Genomic DNA, 18,198 nt, shown 5'->3' with positions numbered 1-18,198 from the left:
CTGAGGCAGATTGAAGAGCCTTTTGTGTCAGGCCTGTCCTGAGTGGCCTGGAGGAACCTGCTGCGGCCCAGGCCGAGCGACAGGAATATGAATGTGCTAGTGTGTGCTGGGCAGAGTGTGTCTAAGTTCATCAGTGCAATCATCTTGTTCAATTACACGTGTAGCATGGTGCTGCATTCTCTTGTTATTCACGCGGAGAGAGTGTCTATTGTTAGTGTCTTTGTGCATCTTGTGCTGTTGCTTTGTGTTTCTTAAATGCTATGTGACACAACTCATTGGATGGAGCAGAAAACACAGCCGATCTGCTCAATTGTCTTTACTGAAACTGATGCAATACATTTTTAGTTGTCTCAACCCCAACACCCCTCCTCCTGATTTCCACTTTCTTAGTGAATCAATGAGTCGGCCAATTTGAACAAGGTTTTCTGTGGGCTCTTTCAACAGCATGATAAACTATCTGAATGACTGAGAAAGTAGAGCTTCAGTGAAGCCAGATGGAAAAGGACCTCTTCATATAGTGTCTGGTGTGAGGAAGAGAGGGATAGTACTCAACAAGTACTTACATACAGCATCTTGTCCACATACAGAGCTCCGATAGGTCTTGATTTTTTCAGAGACAAAAGGCAACATGAATTTAAAACATGTGAATAAGATTTTTAAGATAAGATAAAAAACAATATTGTTTTTGCATTGTACATGTACTTCTGTATTGTACTGTACATAAACCCAAACATACTGCTTAGGTACAAGTAGGATGTTGTTTTAGGCTTTCCCCAGTATTCCAGTACCTGTTTGTGACTGAATAGGGCCCAGAGCTTTTACAGTTCTATCAGTATTGTTGGCCCATCAATGTTTACATGGGATGCTTGTTAAGCTGATCGATTACCAATCACTCTTGCATGATGGGAACCAGGAAAAGAAGATATGATTCATGTATCTGTATACAGCAGATTCACTAATTGTCCTCTGAGTGATATTGTGGAGGTTAGGGGTTGTTTGTCTGGGCAAGCTTTTCAGGAGATTACATCTCCATAATCAATAAGACGATACTTATTCCCTCCATCTGAAAATCAAACACACTAAGCATTCTTGAAAATGACCCTTCACAAGCAAAGAAAATTATATACACTGAGTGTACAGAACATTAGGAATACCTGCTCGTTCCATGACATAGACTGAACAGGTGAATTCAGGTGATAGCTGTGATCCCTTCAATCAGTGTACATGAAGGGGAGGAGACAGGTTAAAGTATATTTTTGAGCCTTGAGACAATTGAGACATGAATTGTGTATGTGTGCCATTCAGAGGGTGAATGGGCAAGACAAAATAGTTAAGTGCCTTTGAATGTGGTATAATATTAGGTGCCAGGCGCACCTGTTTGAGTCTGTCAAAAACTGCAATGCGGGTGAGTTTTTCACACTCAACAATTTATCATGTGTATCAAGAATGGTCCACCACTCGAAGGACATCCAGCCAACTTGACACAACTGTGGGAAGCATTATATATATATATGTATATATATATATGTGTGTGTGTGTGTGTATATATGTATATATACACACTATGGTGTGCTGTAAACCTTTATTGCTGATCTTTTAATACACAACTATGATGTCATCTTTGGTTATGTAATATAGACTATGATATGGCAAAGTTCTTAACAAAATGTAATTGATGGAAAGCATGGAACGGTAACTAATTGCTTGCAATGTCACTCTGCCGCAAATTAGGTCTGTCTCCCTCCATTAAGTATAATATGTTACGTTTCGTGTGGTATGTAGTAATTTGTGGATGTCCATCATCCATTTTGTATGATATGTTACAAATTGTTACGAATTACCAAAACATTTGATATGTTACAAATTCCACTATGTTGTGGCTAATGCTAACGTTAGCTAGGTGGCTAACGTTAGCTAAGTTAGGTGTTAAGGGTAATTTTTTCCTTAAGTTAAGTAACCGGTCTCATGTAACCATACCAAACCTAACATATACCAATTTGATTGTCCCGGATTTATGTTTATTATGTTACGTCTAGTCTATGAGACAAGGCTGCATTATGAAATGCATATGCAAGCTCTGTTCCATTGTCTTTACGATACCTCAAACTGCACATACAAACATTTAAAACCCTAAATATATATTTTTTTGCAACTGAGCACATCTGGTTACATCAGAGGGAAGCATGCTGGAGGTGCACTGCAGTCTATGATTGCATGTCACTCAGTCTAATTCCAGGCATGTAGGAACAAGCTCCACAGAAACACGATGTCTTAATAAGACTCACATTTTCATATTCCACACATCTCACTGACATGTCACCACCCTACATTGGTCTGACTTAAAACCACCTTTTAGATGACTGACAGGAATGTGGGTTATTCTCAATACTGTACATAGGGCTAGCTAAAAATGCTCCTATACTGAAGACACTCCCTACTGTAATATACTGAACAAAAATATAAATGCAACATGCAACAATTTCAACCGTTTTACTGCGTTACAGTTCATATAAGGAAATCAGTCAATTGAATTTTTTTTATTAGGCCCTAATCTATGGATTTCACATGACTAGGCAGGGGTGCAGCAATGGGTGGGCCTGGGAGGGCATAGGCCAGGCCCAGATAATCAGAATGAGTTTTTCCCCCACAAAAGGGCTTTATTACAGACAGAAATACTCCTCAGTTTGATCAGCTATCCAGGTGGCTGGTCTCAAGACGATCCCCCAGGTGAAGAAGCCAGATGTGGAGGTCCTGGGCTGGTGTAGTTACACGTGGTCTTTGGTTGTGAGTCTGGTTGGACGTACTGCCAAATTCTCTAAAACAACATTTGTGGCGGCTTATGGTAGAGAAATAGCGATTAAATTATCTGGCAACAGCTCTGGTTGACATTCCTGCAGTCAGTATCCCTCAAAACTGCACGCTCCCTCCAAACTTAAGACATCTGTGGCATTGTGTTGTGTGACAAAAATGCACATTTTAGAGTGGCCTTTTATTGTTCACAGCACAAGGTGCACCTGTGTAATGATCATGCTGTTTAATCAGCTTCTTGATATACCACAACTGTCAGCTGGATGGATTATCTTGGCAAATGAGAAATGCTCACGAACAGGGATGTAAACAAATTTGTGCACAAAATTGGAGAGTAATAAGCTTCCTGTGCGTATGGAAAATTATTAATTATTAACGCATGAAACATGGGACCTGGGACACTTTACATGTTGCATTTATATTTTTGTTCAGTATACTTGGAGTATGCTAGTGTCCTATGGTCAAGTGTTCCTAATTAAAGTATTTATCGCAAAGTCTGAGGACGTGAAGTACTTTAGCTTTGTTTAAGGCCAGATGTCCCATAGGGCGGCGCACCATTGTCGCCCGGGTTTGGCCGGTGTAGGCCGTCATTGTAAATAAGAATTTGTTCTTAACTTACTTGCCCAGTTAAATAAAGGTTCAATAAAAATAAAAAAATGTTGAGGTGCATGTGACACCTCTGTTTTAACACCCCAGATATAATGATACTGATGATTGAGAGGGGCAGCAGCCCCTGGAGCCGAGTCTATGCAGCCTTCCATCATCATCTAACCTGGACAGTGGGAGTAAGATCTCCAACATCATTTCAATCATCAGACAACATGCTGCTTAGAAGCGGGAGAGGAGTTTAATTAGATTAAATTGGATCTTTGAGATTTAATTATGATCCTCCTACCTCGTCTCAAACCTCATCAGCCGTACAAGGTACATTAGATAATATGGGGCAGTCTTTTATGCCAGCATCTGGGAGTCCACACTCTTTTAGATGTGTGATCATCTGCCAGTCATTTACCTGATTACTTAAGGCTCACACAGCCAGGCCCTTCTCTGGTCCTGCAGCTGGGAAACCAGGGAATGGTTCCTGTGTAGAGAACAGGTGGATGGAGAGCTTTTCCCGCAGCCAAGATGACAGTGACCAGGCCAGTGTAGTTAAAAAACACAAAAGGACCTCTCAGATACAGTTTCCCAAAAGGAAACATCAAATGCATTTGTGAGACTCATAAATCCATTTAATATTACTGTATATTGGTCAAATGACTTTACCACATCAATGAAATGCATATGATCTTCTCATTCAATTAGCTACAGTATATGCTGTCACAGACTATAAAATCCAGCAAAACTAGAGGCCCTGTCTATTTCCGTGAGAAACATTTTATTTAACATGGTAAATGTAGTTCAGTTAATTAATCAAAACATACATTCTTGCAGTGCAATAACATTAATTTTGACCCAGTTTTGATTGAATAGAGCCAGTGTAAATCCTTCAGTTCCATTTATGTCCTTCTCTGTTTGCCAAAGTTGACAGAAGGCAGGAGGGAGCATACATGCACTGTAGCCCAAAGGCTGGCAGATGGCAATATTGAGTCGTTTCATCTTATCGTCCAAACACTTTATATGCAGCCTGCAATACACTCGTATACCTTGTAACTGGATGTTATTCCACTCAGAAATAGAAGGTGGTCTGAAAACGCTAGTTTTGGATAACTTGAGTTAGTGCAGTCCTCCATTTTAAAGAGGGCCAGAGGAGCAGAAAGGCTTGATTGTGTGTTTTTGTGGAGCATGTAAGCCCAAAGGCTGGCAGATGGCGATATTGAGTCATTTCATCTTAGTCATATCCCCCGTGGACCAGTTCTCACCTAAAACATTCTCCATTCAGGCTGCAAATGCTTTGTTTTAATGGCAAGAAGGTGAAATTGAAATTATCCATACTTTCTTTATGGAACACAAATTGTTTTTGCACTCTCGCCATTAAATAAAGTTGAGGAAATCGAAGCATTTGCGAATTGGTCCACAGGGGATACGACTGTATTGCCGGCTGCATACAATGTGTTTGGACGGTAAGATGAAACGACTCAATATCGCCACCTGCCAGCCGGAGTAACATCCAGTTCTGGTTTAACTTAGTTTCCTTGAGGAAGTGAGTTCTAGGCCCAAGCGAAGTTTCATTGCTTCCAAATAAATCTCACTAAATAGAGTATCCAAATTCCTGGTCTTGTGGAGTCCTCCTTTAGTTTTCAGATAAGGAGAAGATAGTTGCAAAGCGAGAGAGACATTCTTTGCGGGAAATTACACATGCTCTTTTCAGTGAATCATCCATATTGTTTACACTTTCAGGCAAACAGATGTATACACAAATAATCCAAATGTGGGAATTGTGAAAATAGTAATATTGTGAATGAGATGAGTTGACCCTATCTGTAAAAGGCTTTGAAATCATGACAAAAATACATATAATCTAATGTAAATTCAAATGTAGTGCAAACATTACCTTTTGATCTCTGTTTTTTAAGGTCATATGACATAGGTAGCAAAGTTGTATTATTGTTCAGCAATATGTTGATTATTCTCAGTTCAAGAGTAGATTTGTACCCATTACAAGCCAGTTTCCATGAACTTGTTTCCCACATCAAAGAGCGAGCTATTCTCCCATTCAAGCTGACACATTAAAGCATATCCAAAAGGAATGAGAAAGACTTTTAACATTCCTCCTGTTCCCCCAATGCCACATAGGGTTTTCATTAGCTCACTCACTGGCAAACCTGAGACAGCATAAACTTTTTAGATTGATTATTTAAGTCTCACAAAATCTGGCAAAGAAACAATCATATATAGGCCGCCATGATTAGCTATGATAATCTGTGTGCCATCTGTAATGTATCAGCTCACTTCAGACAAATTATTATTTATTTTCCATGGCACCCATAAAACATTGCAATTGGAACATTGCCTTTTGCCCTGAATATCTGCCCATATCGTCCAATGGCCAAAGGACCACAAGAACATTAGGTGTTCTCGCATATATGTTGTTGTAAGTCACACAAACACAACACAACGTGAAAGGACATTCTTGTCACTGAGGGTTAACGGCTCATTTGGCCTGGTTAACCAGGATGACATTCACCCCCCCCACCCTCACCTCTCCCCCCTAGTGGAGTGTGGCATCAGCTGCAATGAGCTCCAGATGTGGCCTGGCACCCCTCCAGTCACGCCACTGGATGTAGTTTGAGGGCCGCAATGGAAACACCGCCCACCAGCCGGGCCCAATGAAAGTTCCTCAGACTCCAGTGTGTGGTTTCTTTCATGTATCCATATTTACACTGAGCCTGTTGGGAGAGAAAAGCGGAGCAGGGCAGAGAATGACAGAAGACCAATAGGTAGGGTCAGGATAAAAGGAAAGAAAAGGGAGGCAGGAATAAGAGCCAAAGTAGACTATACATGAAGCAGAGAGGAAGGGCATGAATGGTGAGACTAGAGATTGGGGATGGTGAAGGTAGTGTTCCAGAGTGAGAGAGAAAGTGAGGTTCACATAAGGAAAGTCATGAGCTGAGATCTAATCAGCCTGAACAGACAGCAGACAGAGCAGAGGCATAATGTTTAGCCTCCCACACTTCACAGCTGATACTCTAAACCATTTATTCGGCTAATTATTCATAGGAAAGGGTGTTGGCCAAGTAGCTACTGTCCAGAACATATAAGATGGTATTTTTCCTCTGGTGTGCGTAACCAAAAAAGCTATAGACTTGATCCAATAAAAGATCTATTGTCAAGATAATAAATCCATTAATTTACACATTATCCAAGTTTTATACAGCAAAATTGAACAGACATTTTTCTTTAAAATGTTTCTCATTAAATAAATAATTTATTTGTTGTCAAACTAAAGCCAAATCATTTTCTTGATTAATCCTCTTTTTGTTGAGGCTGACACTACTTCCTTTGTCCATGGAAAATCCTAGGCTGTCTTTTTTAATGCAGCTGAAGAATTAGTTCTTCCTCACAACACGATCATACACAAAGGTTGCTGGATCGAATCCCCGAGCTGACAAGGTAAAAATCTGTTGTTCTGCCCCTGAGCAAGGAAGTTAACCCATTGTTCCCCGAGCGCCGAAGATGTGGATGTTGAATAAGGCAGCCCCCCGCACCTCTCTTGTACAACTGACTAGGCATTCCCCTTTCAGTCTCACACCATGGTAAATGTGCTCACACCATATGGAAAGCCTCTTTTCAGTTTCACAAAGTTCTATGAAAAACAGAAGAACAAGAAGCAAACTACTACCAGATTTATTCTTGACCCCATCATCAGTTTTCCAGTACATTTTTTTCACAGACGTGAAATTGCTCTATGGCTCAAAGCAGCTAATACAGACAAACAGGCGTCTGCTACTGCAGTTATCCAAGAGCCATCCAGACCTCGTAAATTCAGGGCCAGGTTGTCAGGATCAGCATGCCATGTAGTGATGTAAAGTACTTAAGTAAAAGTACTTTAAATTACTACTTAAGTACATGTTTGGGGTATCATTATTTTACTTTACTATTCATATTTTTGGCAACTTTTACTTTACTACATCCCTAAAGAAAATAATGTACTTTTTACTCCATACATTTTTCCTGGCACTCAAAAGTACTTGTTACATTTTGACAGGAAAATGGTCCAATTCACACACTTATCAAGAGAACATCCCTGGTCAGAGAACATCCCACTGCCTCTGATTTGGCGTACTCGCTAAACACAAATGCTTTGTTTATAAATTATGTGTTGGAGTGCGCCCCTGGCTATCCGTCAATAAAAAAAAATTGAAAATTGTGCCATCTGGTTTGCTCAACATAAGGAATTTGAAATTATTTATACTTTTACTTTTGATACTTAAGTACATTTTAGCAATTCCATTTACTTTTGATACTTAAGTATATTTAAAACCAAATACTTGTGGATTTTTACTCAAGCAGTATTTTACTGGGTGACTTTCACTTTTATTTGAGTCATTTTCTATTAAGGTATCTATACTTTTACTCAAGTATGGCAATTGAGTACTTTTTCCAACACTGATGCCATAGCACTCTGTGAACATTCAAAAATAGCTAGTTCACAAAGTAAACCATTTGCTGGTAGACTTGCTTCCCCTGCTGGTTGACAAAAAACTACACATGATAAAATCAATCTCATGCCAGGCAGTTTAGGTGGGGACCTAAAGAAAACAAATACAGAACAGCTGCACAAAAGTGAATGTCTCACTGATAAGCTGCTAGTAAACCAGATGGCTAATGTGTTGAGCTCGAAGTCCCAGTGTTATTGTGGGTGTTCCAGGAGCTCCTTCAGAAGTCCATAGGGTGCTAGCTGGTAAGGTACCTAGGACTTGTTTGCATGGCTCCAGAGAGAGGGACAGCACTGGAAAAGCAGTCTGCATACCTCTTCATGGCCCTACTCTGCAGCCTGCTCCATTTGTCAACACACAAAATACACACCATTGTGTGTAATATAATCACAATATTGCCTTACAACAAATGTTGCACTTATTGTTTTTTAATTGCAGTTTTTGTGTTGCATGATCGTGGTCCTGTGTGGCTCAGTTGGTAGAGCACAGTGCTTGCAACACCAGGGTTGAGGGTTTGATTCCCATGGGTGACCAGTACAGAAATGCATGCACTCACTACTGTAAGTTGCTAAAGGACTAAAATGTATTAATTTCTTTTTTTTTTTACTAGTACTGAACCTTATGTAATGGAGAGGATCCATCATAATCACATAGCTGGGGATCTGCCCCATGGTGACGCAACAGCTGGATGTCCACAGTAGGCCGATCGGTGAAGAGGAGTGGCCCCACCCGGTGTCTGAGGGTTGGTACATGCCCCACCCCACAGAAGGAACTTACATACAGACTCATGCCAACTGCGACTGGCATAGTGCTGAAATAAAATCATAATACAATACCATACCACTGATAGTTAGGAGGATCAGTTCAACTCATTCCTGTGTTATAAAAATATCATAGGTTACAATGATCATGATCATTGATCATGAGCCTAGGAAGCCACATCCTCACCAGAGCAGTGTAATTAGCTGAATCTCTTAGGTTAGGTTCTGTACCCTTCTGGAGAAGTGATTTGACCTGCTCTAAGTCTCCATCCATTGCAGCAGACCAGTTACCTGTAAAATCACTCACATTTCAGTCACTACAGCTCTAGTAAGAGGCCCAGGTTCCCGACTTGCAATTCCAAGTAGGATGACCGTTCAAAACATATTTTCTCAGTTGGAGCAAAGTTCACAGTTGTCTTGAACTACCTGAAGTCTGAGATTTCCCAGTTACGACTTTCGAGTTGTTTTGAGCGCAGCAGAAGTCATGCTGGTTTGACAGCATGGCCAATGTTGAATGTTTATCCTTTTAAGCTTGGAAAAGAGACCCTTAAACCCAGACTTGGACAACACACCCGCTCCACTAAATAGCATGCTGGTGATTGCTTTGCAATACTTGCAGTTAGCCACTGTTTCTTTCCAAACCACTCTTTGTTGAATTTGCGATTTCCAACTTGTATTGTAATATTTATGTCCAATGGCCAATGAGCACTGATAAGTTTTATCTATAATTTCTCTTCATTATTTCTCTTCATATGACAAAAATTGAAAAGGATTTGCCAGTGTATTGTCGACTTGATTCATGATGAAATTATAATGTTAACATGATCAATCCAATCAAAGCTACTGTATATACAGTGCGGCAAAAAAGTATTTAGTCAGCCACCAATTGTGCAAGTTATCCGACTTAAAAATATGAGAGAGGCCTGTAATTTTCATCATAGGTACACTCCAACTAAGACAGACAAAATGAGAAAAAAAATCCAGAAAATCACACTGTTGCTGGTATTTTGGCCCATTCCTCCACGCAGATCTCCTCTAGAGCAGTGATGTTTTGGGGCTGTTTCTGGGCAACACGGACTTTCAACTCCCTCCAAAGATTTTCTATGGGGTTGAGATCTGGAGACTGGCTAGGCCACTCCAGGACCTTGAAATGCTTCTTACAAAGCCACTCCTTCTTTGCCCGGGCGGTGTGTTTGGGATCATTGTCATGCTGAAAGACCCAGCCACGTTTCATCTTCAATGCCCTTGCTGATGGAAGGAGGTTTTCACTCAAAATCTCACGATACATGGCCCCATTCATTCTTTCCTTTACACGGACCAGTCGTCCTGGTCCCTTTGCAGAAAAACAGCCCCAAAGCATGATGTTTCCACCCCCATGCTTCACAGTAGGTATGGTGTTCTTTGGATGCAACTCAGCATTCTTTGTCTTCCAAACACGACAAGTTGAGTTTTTACCAAAAAGTTATATTTTGGTTTCATCTGACCAAATGACATTCTCCCAATCTTCTTCTGGATCATCCAAATGCTCTCTAGCAAACTTCAGACGGGCCTGGACATGTACTGGCTTAAGCAGGGGGACACGTCTGGCACTGCAGGATTTGAGTCCCTGGCGGCGTAGTGTGTTACTGATGGTAGGCTTTGTTACTTTGGTCCCAGCTCTCTGCAGGTCATTCACTAGGTCCCCCCGTGTGGTTCTGGGATTTTTGCTCACCGTTCTTGTGATCATTTTGACCCCACGGGGTGAGATCTTGCGTGGAGCCCCAGATCGAGGGAGATTATCAGTGGTCTTGTATGTCTTCCATTTCCTAATAATTGCTCCCACAGTTGATTTCTTCAAACCAAGCTGCTTACCTATTGCAGATTCAGTCTTCCCAGCCTGGTGCAGGTCTACAATTTTGTTTCTGGTGTCCTTTGACAGCTCTTTGGTCTTGGCCATAGTGGAGTTTGGAGTGTGACTGTTTGAGGTTGTGGACAGGTGTATTTTATACTGATAACAAGTTCAAATAGGTGCCATTAATACAGGTAACGAGTGGAGGACAAAGGATCCTCTTACAGGAGAAATTACAGGTCTGTGAGAGCCAGAAATCTTGCTTGTTTGTAGGTGACCAAATACTTATTTTCCACCATAATTTGCAAATCAATTCATAAAAGATCCTACAATGTGATTTTCTGGATTTTTTTTTCTCATTTTGTCTGTCATAGTTGAAGTGTACCTATGCTGAAAATTACAGGCCTCTCTCATCTTTTTAAGTGGGAGAACTTGCACAATTGGTGGCTGACTAGATACTTTTTTGCCCCACTGTATAACGTGATTTGACATCATTTGATCTGTGGCCAATGACTTTGAGCCTTGTTGGATGGGCACTTCTAGTGTAACTCTATGGCAGCACCCAAGGGGCTTGGATTTTCAAGCTCTACCCGTAGATTTTGTGGTGACATAGTTTCCCAATGAGTGACAGAAAATTGAGGCAATCATGGCGCAGCTAGAGAACATTACCAACTCCTACGTTCCGTATTTTCCACTGGCTGCTACACCACGACAGAAAGCACTGAGCTAGGCTAAAACACCTGAATTTTGGAGCTGCCTTACTCAAGAAAGCAAAAAAGAGACCCAAGTTGTATGTGGCTTATTAACTCAATGATATGTTGTTTTTTTTTTGACATTGTTTGCAAATTGATATGTGGGGCTCTGCCCCATCTGCCTTGAATGATGGGTCACCATTGGCTGCTGCATTTGCCTATAGGCTATCTCTGAGTTCTTTGCTCTTATTTCTTTAGCCGCCAATGTATCACAGTGTATAAATGTGTCAATTTCCATTTATTTTCAACTTATGGGGTAGCTTCTTGAAGGGAAACTGCCCTATTTGCAAAATTGTAAATGTCACTCACAAATTCCCTTAGCCTGTACATTTTGGCATGAGGTGAGACATCACAGCCAAACAAACTCCATCTTCAGCCATCTGTAGAATTATCATTTAGCTAGAATTTACTATGCAACTATAGGAACATCCCTCCCATCATTGGATAAGCACCATCACAACCTTTAGTGAATAGGTAAAATACTTACATTTCCCATGGTTTCAGACAGGCTGCCAGACTGTCTCTTCCCCCCTGGGCTCATGTCATAGGACCAATGCTGACAGCAACCCTGTGACAGTAGTTCCACCACCAAGAGCAGCAGCAACAACAGGACATGTTTGTCTTCTATTCGAAAAATAGTCAGCCTTACTCTATCTGAGCAGTTAATGTGTCTGAGGTTTTATTGGCTCCTTAGTCCCATCATGTCAGAGGTCACAAAAAAAAGTGGAATTAAAGAATAAAGGATCCACTCAAAAATATATTGCAGAGCAGCACGAAGTATCTCCACTTCAGGAACCCAAAGGGCATTTTAAAAGCCTAAAATACTTTGGGCATGATTGTGCACTTTTACAGCAGCAACAATTTAATTAGGCACAGGGCATAGACTTATTTTGGAAAGTTAGTGAAAAGATACCATTATTTCATTTGCACAAATAATTAATTACACATAGTAAAAAAAAAAAAATTGCAGTCATTTATTGAATTACATTTTTGTGGTTGAGTGCAATAATTATAGACAGGGAAAGTGAAACACCTATTTAAAGAACTTTCATCCAATATTTCTTGAATACAATGTTATAGCAAAATAAATAACCATTGTTCTTTCAAGGTTCTGATAATGAGGATCACCACACTCAAGGTGCAATATTCTTTATGATTGCCTTCATTATGACAGATGAGTACCTATTGACAGTGAAAGAGTATAGAGGGAATATTGCGTCTCAATCTTTCAGCCTCAGCCAGAGAAAATGCCATCTTTAAACATGCAGACATTGCTCTAAAGGAACTGATGTGAGATTGTAAAAATCACAGTCCAGCAGTGATAACATTTTGCTATCCTAATAACGTTTTGGAAGCCCTATATTTGAAATACATTGTTACAATCACATTTAACTTGGTGTCCTATGAGTGAATAAAACCGAAGTTATTGACCAAAACATACCATTTAGACATTTGTGCAAAGCAAAATTTCAAGACATGACTGAATGAGATGCCCTGTTCATTGGTTGTTGTCTCCTTGAGGGGAGTGTTATACAACTAAGTGCTACACAAGCTTGAACATGACAGTAACACAATTAAAACACATTCACTTTGATAACTTATCATTTGGATATGAAGTTCATACAACAAGAGCCAAAAAGTACAGTGAAATGCATGCAACTAGACTAGATATCAGACAGGGGTAGAAAATAAGGAGGTAGATTCAGAGAGAACACCAAAAACAACAGGCAGCAAGGAAAAAGAGTACATTGCATACTTGAAATTCAGTTGAATACAGATCAACACCCACAGTCTTATATGAAAAATGAATTCCACAGCATAATTGTGTGGTGCAATAACAGCAAATTATTTGCCATTTTCACCATGCTACGGTATGGCTTTGACTTAGAAAATAAACATCCTAATCATAAAGCATATCTGGCACTTTAAGTACATTGATAAGAATGTACAGTCACAATGTCATCTCCCATTTATGCTTTACCACAATCTTGATTGAGGCCCTTTTTCACTTTCATGCAATTATATAGTTTGATAATCTTTGATTTACAGACATTAAATAATCAAGAAAATGCATCTAGAAATAATAAAAATAAGTTAGGATTGAATCCAGATATAATAGTAAACATACATAAAGAACATTCAATGTTTTGGGAAATAAAATAAGGAAAGACAGTCAGACATTTAAAATATTCTACTAAATAACAGAAACGGATAACCCTGGATGTGCTCTAGTGCAAGAGATTTAAAGCTAGTATATCAGGTGGAAGGGATGTGGGATGCCAAGGATGTGCATAAAATGCATGTATTGCATAAGGGTCCAGGAAGCTTGATAGTAGGGGTGGGTGGGATTTGCTGGCATAATAACATCGTTGCCAGGCATGAGATTAACCAGCCTGAATGCAGGTGGGATGTGCAGGGGAGTCATCTGACACTCTGAGACATGTGCAATGCAGTCAGCATCTCTTCAAAAATAGCCCCCTTCACATTGGACCCTCTCAAGTTGGCCTCTTGTAGGTCACAGCCAGACAGATCACAATTCTGTGATGAGTAAAACAAAACTGTCAGTATTCTTGGTACTACCCAGTCAGTACTCTTTGCAATAACCTTAGATGTCACAGTAATAAAACTGTAATACTGTTCTTAAAATGGATGCTACTTTATGGTATCTGAAAAAACTAACAATTATTATAAGAGCTGTCTGATTCCATTTGTTTCAGATTTACTTGATCATTTAGTCTCAAGTTTAACCCACTTAAATACCTTCTGCTTACCTCAAGATCAGTTCCTGCCAAAGTGGCACCCCGTAGGTTACAATTCTTCAGTTTAGCATTTTTTAGAGTGGCCACACGCAGATTAATTCCAGTCATCTGACTTCCCTCCATGTCAACACCTTTTAGATTGGCACCTAATAAGACATACATTAGACGTTCAACACAAGAGGTTATACAAGTGTTACCAGTTCCATATTTCTCATTCTTCTTATAATACAAATAAATTAAAGTTCACCCTCCAAGTTGGCCTTTAAACCAGATGGGTCTTCAAAATTACATCCTTTGAGAGACGCCCCCTCAGCATTTGAACAGAGCATTTTTACACCCTGCAAGTTAGCACCCTAAAACAGAGAAACAAAATTAGTCCCCTCAAAATACTGTTAATTTTTCAAATGTTGACACGCTGTAACAGGTAGGTTTCACAAGCTAATGAAGGAGCTAATGGGTTTACATCGAGGTTGGCCCCAGAGAGGTCAGCCCGCTCCAGGTTTGAACAGCATAGGTTGGCATGTGTCAGGTTGCAGCGACTCAGGTTGGCCATCTTGAAGTTGATGTAGCGCAAGTCGAGGCGAGAGAGATCAGCACCACTGAAATTAAGTCCCTTTTGGATGGAGACAGGTATTATTTGTCATGGTCACATTTTAGGTACACTGCATCGAATGTTCAGCAGTGCGTTGTCCTTGTGGAAAATGTGGTTTTACCTGACAGCGGAGCTCTGATTTGGTGGGTGTAGCCAGCAGAAACCGAACAAACTCCTTGCGAGAGATGGGAGAGTGGTCCTCAGGTGGCTGGTTATTCTGGAGAAAAGCATGTGGTGACATGGATCAATATGCTGTGACAAAATTAAATGAATCATTTGAAATATGGAGCTTGCTTGTCATCCATAAAGCCATGAGTTCGTCACCTTTATTGCTACTTCCAACTGATCAGCCAGCTGCTCAATTCCAAAGAATCGAGCCTCTTCCAAAACCCCTGAAAAACAGATTAGATTTACTAATCAGAGCAAATATGTTGTCAAGATTTCATGCTGTTGTCAACATGCACAACTGGAGTGATATCATTCATCTGTGAGCTTTATCGTAGAATAAAGATAATGAAAGTGTCACCTGTAAATGCCATACTTACCAAGTAAATTGATACCTTCATTGATAATGAGCTGGCCATGTCGCAGGTAATTAAGAATAGGCTCAAAGTATTCTGGGCTGCGGTCAATCAGGTAAGCTCCTCGTTCATCCTGCTTGTTACCCCATACATCTGCAGAGCAAAGAGACGATAATTATGGGTAAATCACAACAGAAAAGGTCTCGTGTATAAGGTCAACAGTGTTAGAGGTGACAAACTTCATTGTTTACCCTTCTCCCGGAACATGTGGGCAAGCATGCTCTCTGGCTCCTTGCTGACCAAGGTACTGCTGTAAAAAGAACCATAGTTTGTGAGGAAAAAAAGTGACCAAAGAAAGTAGATGGCAATAATATTAACAGAGATATTCCTATGTGACTTTTGATATTCATAGACCATTGAAACAACTCCTCCATTGCTTACCGTGTGGTGGTGAAGAGACGCCCCCCAATATTAAGGGTCAGCCAATCTGTGTGTGCCCTAGGCAGGCCGTCTGTAGTCCTGACATCATTCTGTGGGTCTAAGATAACATTATTCAGAGGGATAACTCACCACATTCTTCAGAACCAAATGGTTTGAAAAGACTAGGAAAGAATTAGAGGACAAACCCACCAACAAAGGGGTCTCCCTCTGAGACATACAAAACATCATCATCCCTATAATAAAGGAATAATAGAGAAATTAATATGTAATATTGGCTGGAGTAAGGACATTCCAAAGACATAAAGCTACAAAGTGTTGAAGGAAATGTACACTACCTGATGAGCGCTATGTCATCTATAAGACCACCTTTTCCATTGTATAAATTACAGGCTTTGATTCCCAATTTATTGCTTGCTACAGATAACAGGTCGGCCAAGGTCCCATACACAGCTACAACCTAATGAAGGAAAACAGTTATCGTCACAAAACATACTTATTTGGGCAAACCCATTCTATATTGCTAGCAAACTAAAAGGTAGACTCAGCAATATAACATGACGATACACAGCTGGACGACTGCTTATATACAGATGTCAACAACAAAGTTAAAAACTTACAAGACTGGCACCAGTTCTTCCAAATGTGCCCCTCCCTTAAAACATACCAACATTGTGACGAGGCAATGGTGGGTGGCAGGTTTAAATGTTGTTTGAAAACACTTGACTTCTGTAAGGAGGAAATGGCCCCATTTTGAATGATGTCATATTGCTGAGTCTACCTGTAATGTAGCCATATAGCTAGCTAGGAAATTAGTTAGTCGATAGCTACGTTTGTTCGTGTTCCCAATGCCAAACAACCTCAGATTAACTAGCTACACAAATTATATGGGCCGCGTAGCTTCGATGCAACTAAGCGAGTTTGTTGGGACATTTGGCTGTTACAAACTCGCTTAGTGGCATCGAAGTTTAGGGCCGCATTAACGTTACATTACATAGACAGTCTTACCGTACAGTTAGCTATCGTTAGCCCAATAGCTAAGCTAACTGTACGCACCTTGCCATTTTTGGACGTCCCGTTCACAAAAAGAGTAACTCTTCTCATTCTTTGTAACACGTTTAAATACCAATCCCAGAACAATGAGCCCCAGCAAGACGTTCCAGAGCAGCTCGCTAGCAGATTTGACAGTGGGACGAAACGCAAGAAGAAAACTCCAGCCTACCAATGGAATGGACATATTTCTTAGGGGTTCACAATCAAACCAATCAAATTTTGAAACAGAAAGTAGGTGAGCCAATCAAGGGCCAACATTGGGTGTACTCGTTTTAACAAGCCAGTGCGTGCCATCATTCTTGAATATGGTTAAGTATTTATGTCAAACGGTTCTTGTATAGCCCGATCCACACCCGCTCAGTCGTACCAGAGACGTAAAGGAAGCAAGGAGTTTTTGTATGGAGGTAAATTAGTGTCGAATTTGGTCAACAACAAAAATGTATTAATTATTTGCGATGTGAGATTTATTTGATCAAATATAACTTTCGTAATGCTTAAGTTAAGAGTGTAGGACAAAAGTAGGACACAGGACATCCCTGGAACTTTGACATAAAACATTTTATATCGGAGTTTTCACAAGATGGCTATGCATATTCATACAATTATGCTAGTAGCATAGCATCCCCATTGGATACAGCCCTCATCGAATATTTAAAAAATGTTTTTAGTGATCTAATGATTCTCTCTCTTCGCAGGAAAATCTGCAGAGCTGGGATGGTTGTATCTCTTTTATATACACTGCTCAAAAAAATAAAGGGAACACTTAAACAACACAATGTAACTCCAAGTCAATCACACTTCTGTGAAATCAAACTGTCCACTTTGGAAGCAACACTGATTGACAATACATTTCACACGCTGTTGTGCAAATGGAATAGACAACAGGTGGAAATTATAGGCAATTAGCAAGACATCCCCAATAAAGGAGTGGTTCTGCAGGTGGGGACCACAGACCACTTCTCAGTTCCTATGCTTCCTGGCTGATGTTTTGGTCACTTTTGAATGCTGGCGGTGCTTTCACTCTAGTGGTAGCATGAGACGGAGTCTACAACCCACACAAGTGGCTCAGGTAGTGCAGCTCATCCAGGATGGCACATCAATGCGAGCTGTGGCAAAAAGGTTTGCAGTGTCTGTCAGCGTAGTGTCCAGAGCATGGAGGCGCTACCAGGAGACAGGCCAGTACATCATCAGGAGACGTGGAGGAGGCCGTAGGAGGGCAACAACCCAGCAGCAGGACCGCTACCTCCGCCTTTGTGCGAGGAGCAGGAGGAGCACTGCCAGAGCCCTGCAAAATGACCTCCAGCAGGTCACAAATGTGCATGTGTCTGCTCAAACGGTCAGAAACAGACTCCATGAGGGTGGTATGAGGGCCCGACGTCCACAGGTGGGGGTTGTGCTTACAGCCCAACACGGTGCAGGACGTTTTTCATTTGCCAGAGAACACCAAGATGGGCAAATTCGCCACTGGCGCCCTGTGCTCTTCACAGATGAAAGCAGGTTCACACTGAGCACATGTGACAGTCTAGAGACGCCGTGGAGAACTTTCTGCTGCCTGCAACATCCTCAAGCATGACCGGTTTCGCGGTGGGT

The 18,198-nt window shown here is 40.8% G+C and overlaps 2 protein-coding genes and 1 pseudogene across 2 annotated transcripts in view; all 3 read right to left on the bottom strand.

The window, feature by feature from the left end:
* The window catches only part of LOC139410885 (fibroblast growth factor receptor 1-A-like), a 72,840-nt gene extending 68,958 nt beyond the window's left edge, over positions 1-3,882 (bottom strand). The window contains exon 1 of the mRNA XM_071156512.1: positions 3,821-3,882. The gene's annotated coding sequence lies outside the window, so the exon portion shown is untranslated. The remainder of the gene's footprint in view (positions 1-3,820) is intronic.
* A 4,216-nt stretch (positions 3,883-8,098) lies between these two features.
* Positions 8,099-9,167, bottom strand: LOC139412344 (ankyrin repeat domain-containing protein 39-like; annotated as a pseudogene).
* A 3,030-nt stretch (positions 9,168-12,197) lies between these two features.
* Positions 12,198-16,973, bottom strand: LOC139410884 (BTB/POZ domain-containing protein KCTD9). Its single transcript, XM_071156508.1, has 12 exons — positions 16,612-16,973; positions 15,894-16,015; positions 15,748-15,791; positions 15,559-15,655; positions 15,369-15,427; positions 15,142-15,270; positions 14,921-14,988; positions 14,718-14,813; positions 14,468-14,617; positions 14,252-14,357; positions 14,017-14,150; positions 12,198-13,783 (listed from the first exon to the last, which is right to left on the bottom strand). The coding sequence occupies exons 1-12, from the start codon at positions 16,657-16,659 to the stop codon at positions 13,667-13,669; spliced, it is 1,170 nt and encodes a 389-aa protein (XP_071012609.1). The 5' UTR covers positions 16,660-16,973; the 3' UTR covers positions 12,198-13,666.
* Positions 16,974-18,198: the final 1,225 nt, after the last annotated feature.

Source organism: Oncorhynchus clarkii, chromosome 6, assembly GCF_045791955.1.
Source record: "Oncorhynchus clarkii lewisi isolate Uvic-CL-2024 chromosome 6, UVic_Ocla_1.0, whole genome shotgun sequence".
Lineage (NCBI taxonomy): Eukaryota > Metazoa > Chordata > Actinopteri > Salmoniformes > Salmonidae > Oncorhynchus > Oncorhynchus clarkii.
The sequence above is the reverse complement of the archived record's forward strand: the minus strand, read 5'-3'. Positions and strand labels throughout refer to the sequence as shown.

What these genes read in the sequence shown, in the direction of transcription:
- LOC139410884 (XM_071156508.1), bottom strand. Translation starts at nt 16,659, where the DNA reads ATGAGAAGAGTTACTCTTTTTGTGAACGGGACGTCCAAAAATGGCAAG. An exon ending in AGTTGGAAGTAGCAATAAAG is followed by an intron (nt 14,814 to 14,920) that starts GTGACGAACTCA and finishes GCTTTTCTCCAG; the next exon opens with AATAACCAGCCACCTGAGGA. An exon ending in AATCAGAGCTCCGCTGTCAG is followed by an intron (nt 14,618 to 14,717) that starts GTAAAACCACAT and finishes TCCATCCAAAAG; the next exon opens with GGACTTAATTTCAGTGGTGC.